The 7,485-nt window shown below is 39.2% G+C and overlaps 1 protein-coding gene across 1 annotated transcript in view; it reads right to left on the bottom strand.

The window, feature by feature from the left end:
- The window catches only part of LOC103130572 (epidermal growth factor receptor substrate 15-like 1), a 55,905-nt gene that overhangs the window by 38,766 nt on the left and 9,654 nt on the right, over nt 1-7,485 (bottom strand). Inside the window, exon 6 of the mRNA XM_016666016.1 lies at nt 3,955-4,023. Coding sequence (XP_016521502.1) covers nt 3,955-4,023 — 69 coding nt within the window. The remainder of the gene's footprint in view (nt 1-3,954; nt 4,024-7,485) is intronic.

Consider the following 7,485-nt stretch of genomic DNA (forward strand, 5'->3'; position numbering starts at 1 on the left):
GAGAAACTGGAGAAATACCAGGGCTTCAGAGAGGAACTGGAAAAGACCTGGAAGGTGAAGACCACAGTTCTAGGCACAGCCAAGATATTACGCAGAACCCTCAAGCTCCGAGGCCTCTACCTCTCAGCACAGGTAGAGGACCTGAGCTGAGAGTGAGAGTGAGACAGAGAGAAAGAGACACTACCTGCAGAGGGTGAGAAGGGAATTTTGCGCTAGACTTTCTTGCTGTCCGTCACTTTGACTGACAGCATAAGGAAAATCCACCATGTACTATTTTCACTTGTCAAATTAAAAAATAGGCTAATCAGTTGCATTAGCATTTTTTTATGCAGTTTAGTTAATATTCACTTGAATTACAAGCAAATCAGCTGCTGGGTTCTGAACGCACAGTCTCACAAATTCCTCCTGGTCCCAATCTGCAGAGAAATCTGCGCTAGTTCATCAGAGTTGAATTGATCAAACCGATCAATTGAACTCTGCCAGCTTTTTACCCTGTGCGTGGTCCGGTGTGTGCTTTTAACCAGATTTTATTGTGTGGTTTCACATCTCCGAAACGGATACGCGCTCCATGAGGGTGCAGGAGGGTAACGTCTTCAGCTAAATTTGTTGAAACAGCAAACTGAGTTAAGTTTAATTCTTTTTAGTTGTGCAGCGCACTGCACATGTTATGGTCTAATTAATTTCTGCACATTTATTTATTTCCTAAAGATAAACTGTCAGCTCCTCTGTTTAGATTATAAATAGATCAGCACAACAATGCATGCTCTTTAGTTTTCTCTGGTCTTTAATGGAGACTGAAATTAAACGCACCATTTCAACCAAAGTTTGGAACGTGCTTCCTAAGCAGATGCTCCAAAGCGTCCGGTCCATAACTCTTCAACACGCTGTCAGCTCCCGGTCAGAAAGACACATTTAGTTCAATCAATCAAATTTTATTTGTATAGCACATTTCAGCAGCAAGGCATTTCAAAGTGCTTTACATAATTAAAATAAAAATTGATTAAACAGTGAAAGAAAGATATTTTGAAAAAGATTAAAAAAGATAAAAACATTAGACAGTGTAACAGAGAAATAAAAAGTTAATAACTAGATGAAAAGTAAAGATAAAAACATTAAAAACATTGAAGACATCAAAACCCGCAATTTAGCCATAAGCAACTCTAAACAGGTGGGTTTTAAGTTGAGATTTAAAGGCACTCAGTTTGTTCCAGATTTGTTGTGCATAGAAGCTGAATGCTGCTTCTCATCGTTTGTTTATGGTTCTGGGGATGTAGAGCAGAACCAGAACCAGAAGATCTGAGGGGTCTGGAAGGTTGGCACAGCAATAACAGATCTTTAATGTATTGTAGTGCTAACCCGTTTAGTGATTTATAAACTAACAACAGTATTTTAAAGTCTATTCTCTGAGCTACAGGGAGCCAGTGTAGGGACTTTAAAACTGGTATTATGTGCTCTATCTTCCTGGTTTTAGTGAGAACACCAGCAGCAGTGTTCTGGATCAGCTGCAGCTGTTTGATTGATTTGTTAGACAGACCTGTGAAGACGATGTTGCAGTAATCAATGCGGCTGAAGATAAATGCATGGATGAGTTTCTCTAGATCGTGCTGAGACATTAGTCCTCCAATGCAGGTGTCCATGAGATGATATTCAAAAACATTTTTTTATTGATTAATTTTAGCTGCCTCTGCGATGAATTCTTTGCGTAAAGTTTATAATGTCTGTCCATGTGCACCAGTCAAGGGTGTGAATTATAACCTGTCAAAATGACAGCCAAGCTTTGAATTTTTCCATTGTTTAAAAAGAAAAAAAATCAAATACAGAAAATATTCCGTTAACGTGACTGTGTTGCTGTCTTTACATACCTTAACAGCCCACAGCAATTCACAAGACAAAGAGGTTGTGCTGCTCAAAGAGGGACTGCTGGTATCCTTCTGGAATCAGACAAACACATGTCAACAGGCTTTGCATGTATTGTAAATAGTCTTTGTTTTTAATGCACAAATACACATTCAGATTTTACAACAAAAAAATACTACTCATCTGCACATTCCTTGGTATGCAATTTTTCTTCATTTTAATCTTCATTTATTTTTATGTGTAAAAGAACTAACAAACATGAGGGCAACAGACAATCCCATTGTTCACCATTACGATTTAACGCTCTACTGTTTAGATACCTTCTCCTGGGCTGCCTGGACAAGCTANTGAGAAGGGAATTTTGCGCTAGACTTTCTTGCTGTCCGTCACTTTGACTGACAGCATAAGGAAAATCCACCATGTACTATTTTCACTTGTCAAATTAACTAAACTGCATTTTTTATGCAGTTTAGTTAATATTCACTTGAATTACAAGCAAATCAGCTGCTGGGTTCTGAACGCACAGTCTCACAAATTCCTCCTGGTCCCCATCTGCATAGAAATCTGCGCTAGTTCATCAGTCAGTTGGATCTGTCTGATCAAACTGATCAATTGAACTCTGCCAGCTTTTTACCCTGTGCATGGTCCGGTGTGTGCTTTTAACCAGATTTTATTGTGTGGTTTCACATCTCCGAAACGGATACATGTCGGGTCTGCCGCGCTCCATGAGGGTCAATCTACTCCTGGGTGCAGGAGGGTAATGTCTTCAGCTAAATTTGTTGAAACAGCAAAGTGAGTTAAGTTTAATTCTTCTTAGTTGTGTAGCGCACTGCGCATGTTATGGTCTAATTAATTTCTGCACATTTATTTATTTCCTAAAGATAAACTGTCAGCTCCTCTGTTTAGATTATAAATAGATCAGCACAACATTGCATGCTCTTTAGTTTTCTCTGGTCTTTAATGGAGACTGAAATTAAACGCACCATTTCAACCAAAGTTTGGAACGTGCTTCCTAAGCAGATCCCCCAAAGCGTCCGGTCCATAACTCTTCAACACGCTGTCAGCTCCCGGTCAGAAAGATGCATTTAGTTCAATCAATCAATCAATCAACCAATTAATCAATCAGTCAAATTTTATTTGTATAGCACATTTCAGCAGCAAGGCATTTCAAAGTGCTTTACATAATTAAAATAAAAATTGATTAAACAGTGAGAGAAAGATATTTTGAAAAAGATTAAAAAAGATAAAAACATTAGACAGTGTGACAGAGAAATAAAAAGAAGTTAATAACTAGATGAAAAGTAAAGATAAAAACATTAAAAACATTGAAGACATCAAAACCCGCAATTTAGCCATAGGCAACTCTAAACAGGTGGGTTTTAAGTTGAGATTTAAAGGCTCTCAGTGTTTCAGCTGTTTTACAGTTTTCTGGAAGTTTGTTCCAGATTTGTTGTGCATAGAAGCTGAATGCTGCTTCTCATCGTTTGTTTATGGTTCTGGGGATGCAGAGGAGAACCAGAACCAGAAAACCTGAGTGGTCTGGAAGGTTGATACAACAGCAGATCTTTAATGTATTGTGATGCTAAACCATTCAGTGATTTATAAACTAACAACAGTATTTTAAAGTCTATTCTCTGAGCTACAGGGAGCCAATGTAGGGACTTTAAAACTGGTGTTATGTGCTCTATCTTCCTGGTTTTAGTCAGAATGCCAGCAGCAGCGTTCTGGATCAGCTGCAGCTGTTTGTTTGATTGATTTGTTAGTCAGACCTGTGAAGACGATGTTGCAGTAATCAATGCGGTTAAATATAAACGCATGGATGAGTTTCTCTAGATCGTGCTGAGACATTAGTCCTCCAATGCTGGTGTCCATGAGATGATATTCAAAAACATTTTTTTATTGATTAATTTTAGCTGCCTCTGCGATGAACTCTTTGCGTAAAGTTTATAATGTCTGTCCATGTGCACCAGTCAAGGGTGTGAATTATAACCTGTCAAAATGGCAGCCGAGCTTTGAATTTTTCCATTGTTTAAAAAGAAAAAAAATCAAATACAGAAAATATTCCGTTAACGCGACTATGTTGCTGTCTTTACATACCTTAACAGCCCACAGCAATTCACAAGACAAAGAGGTTGTGCTGCTCAAAGAGGGACTGCTGGTATCCTTCTGGAATCAGACAAACACATGTCAACAGGCTTTGCATGTATTGTAAATAGTCTTTGTTTTTAATGCACAAATACACATTCAGATTTTACAACAACAAAAAATACTACTCATTTGCACATTCCTTGGTATGCAATTTTTCTTCATTTTAATCTTCATTTATTTTTATGTGTAAAAGAACTAACAAACATGAGGGCAACAGACAATCCCATTGTTCACCATTACGATTTAACGCTCTACTGTTTAGATACCTTCTCCTGGGCTGCCTGGACAAGCTAACAGACTTGTTAGTTTGTCCAAGTCTGTCCAAGGGAAGTCCATTTAGCCTCAAGGTTGGGTTATACCAATACACTAGAGGTCTAAGTTGGGCCGACAAGTAATAATCCTCCAGGCGCGGTATAGGGGTGAAAAGTGATGACAATTCTAGGGGCCCTGACCAGCAGGGGGCCCTCCACAATTTAATTATTTATCTTTTGTTCATAGACATAAAATTAAAAATTTGGGGTTCTGTCAAATACAAAATTAATCATATTGTATTTTCAAAGATTGTTTTTAGCAGTAAAAATCTAATGTTGCCCCTCCCAGACCAAAAAACACACATCCGTTTTTGCTCTGAACACCCTATCTGTGTTAAATGGTTCGTTCCTGCTTGGAGCGCTTAACAGTGACGTATGCAGCTACAGTCAGTAGAAGCTGCAGCTGAATGTAGCTGCCACGAAACAACTGTGGCAGTTACTATGCTGCTAAGAAAAGTTATAAAATCAAGTTTTCAAAAACAAAATAGAGGGAGAGAGAGAAAAAGGCAAGAGTGTTAATTTATAACCCAGTTTTTCTCCAAGAGAGGTGGGTAGACTGTGTGAGATTATCAACCATTTAGCATAATTAGCTTAGCTACATATTAGCAGTGAGTGAATGAGGCTAATTCACAGTGCTAAGTGCGTCCTACTAGTTCCAATTGGTTGTTTTGGTCAGAATGGTGTTTTACTTTAACCAGTAATAGTAATTCAGGAAGGAGATGGAGGAGATTGATTGCTTTCAGATTATTTGTCTGATAACAAACTGATAACAAACAAATAGACTCAAAAAATTGTAATAGCAGCTGAACAGGGGGCCCAATCTAATCTTTTGTCAGGGGGGCCACGATTCCTGGCGGCACCCCTGCCTCCAGGCAAGGCAGACCCATACCTCCCCGAACCACAGGTAGCTACAAGGACCTCAACTGGGAGTGTTTCAAAAATGTATCACTGTCTTGGGAGAACATTTATCTTTATTGTTCAGATTCTGCTGCCGAGGTCAAGAAGAAGCAGGCGCCACCTGTCCAGATCCTCCGGAAAAACTTAAGGACCACTGTACTGAGCCCCATTGAAAACCTCATGCTTATTGCACCAAATATTTATTTCTGAAATCTTCCTGGGTTAAAACATTAGTATTACTGTTTCTAAATTAATATGAACTTGTTTTGTTTGCATTATTTGACATCTGAAAGCACTGCATCTGTTTCATTATTTTGACCATTTCTCATTTTCTGCAAATGAATGCAAAATTTTTGCTTGGAATTTCGGAGTCATGTCAGAAATTCACTGAATAAAAGGACAATGTTCATTTTAAAACATAATACTATAAAAAATAAAATCAGAGAAACTGTTAATTTTAAGTGATCTCTTCATTTTCTCCAGAGCCATAGTTTCTTATTTTTCCATTTGTAATTTATGAAGCCCTCTAGAACAGTGGTCCCCAACCCCTGGTCTGTGGACCGGTACCAGTCCGTGGACCAATTGGTACCGGGCCGCGCAAAAAATAATTAAATATTTCCGTTTTATGTATTATTTGAGTCTGGAGGATCTTTTATCTTGAAAATTCTTTAACCAGATTCTCTCGGTTACTTGCGCGCCAACACTGAACCCACAAGCAACAAAATGAGTAAGAAACAGATCAGATGTCTTTGGAAAGTTTCTTTGCAAAGGGGAAAAGGCCCAGAGAAGAGACAGGAGGATGGATTTATCCCGGACCGGTAGGTGAGTCAAACATTACAAGCCGCTCTGTGTAACATGCGGGCTTGTTACATGCCCGCATGACATATCGGTTGCGATATGTCAGCAATCGGCTAGCTAATGAGGCAATGAAGCTTCAAACTGCTTCACCACATAGAGACCAAGCAGGCTGTGGAAATAAGCAACACTTCGGGTGTCATTGTCTCCCATCACTCCCTGATGGGACCGTCTCGTTGCAGAGAAGCAAGCTCAGGGCTCCCGTTAGTCATTATCATGAGTTAAAATTTTCACAAAAGTAAAATGCTCGTTTTTGTGGCGCATCTGTATCTTATTTTGAAGGGATATGTAAACGTTACCATAGCGACCAGAGTCAGAGAGCGTTTGGGCAGTGGTCGAGTAGAGCTTGTGAGTCATAAGTCTGGTTTAGACGGCAATTGTCGGCTGATTCTCCAAACCTCTGTGACCACAGAGCTGATAAAAGTACAACAGGATCGATCGGTTCGTGTCTCCAGCCACACGACAGGAGCAACATGAACCGATTCCAGTCACGAACATCGCGATTCCAGAAGAAATCCACAAAACTCCCAACATAGCATACGGGAATTTAGAATAACCAAACACGGATGACGATGTAGAAGCAATAGTGATAGTTTGTGGAGTCATTTTAAGAGATGAAAGACGTAACAAAAAGAAAAGGTGGTGGATAAAAGACGATGGGAGCAGCCGCTCTATTTGCTGCACTATGATTTGGAGGCGACTCTGTTTTTTTATAGTTAACATTTTTAACTGAATAAACATAAACATATATAATAACGACCTTTACATAAAATAATAAACATTTCCACATATCATCTCCGATATCCACCGGACTCACAGTTGCGCGATATGTCAGCTGTTTGGGATTCCCCTCTGTTCTTACGTCACCACGCTTTCTGATTGGCTACCTGTCACATTCAGCAGGTTGTATTCTCGTTCCCAGTCAGGGAAAACCCCACAGGCTGCGATAAAAGGGCCCAGACAACCTAAATTGGGTATATTCAGGATTTAGCGGGAACACCAACATGCAGAAGCCTTATCTGACGGTTCTCCCCCCCCACCCCCCGCTCCCCTCTGTGTTGGTAGTCTGAATGAGAAAGTGATGTTTTCATGTGCAGTTCCATCTCAGCCTTACACAAACAGACATAAACATGCAGTGAATAAATCGATTTTCAATTAGTTTTTTGCACCAAAGATTTAAGAATAAACACGTTTTCACTGAGGCTTTTTATATGTGTATATATTTGAAATTTTAAATTGACATTTGTGACTGTATACAAAGTAGACCAGCAAATATTGCAGCCCCCCCACTTTTATGAAATCAAACAAAATGGGTGTCAAACATTAGTGCTATGTTTGTGCTGGTTTGTGCTGCAAAAATTTTCGTTTGTGCCGCTATCATTTTAAAGATATAAAGAAAGTTGGATTTCATAAAAGT

The sequence above is a fragment of the Poecilia formosa genome, unplaced genomic scaffold (genome assembly GCF_000485575.1).
Source record: "Poecilia formosa unplaced genomic scaffold, Poecilia_formosa-5.1.2 Scaffold648, whole genome shotgun sequence".
NCBI lineage: Eukaryota > Metazoa > Chordata > Actinopteri > Cyprinodontiformes > Poeciliidae > Poecilia > Poecilia formosa.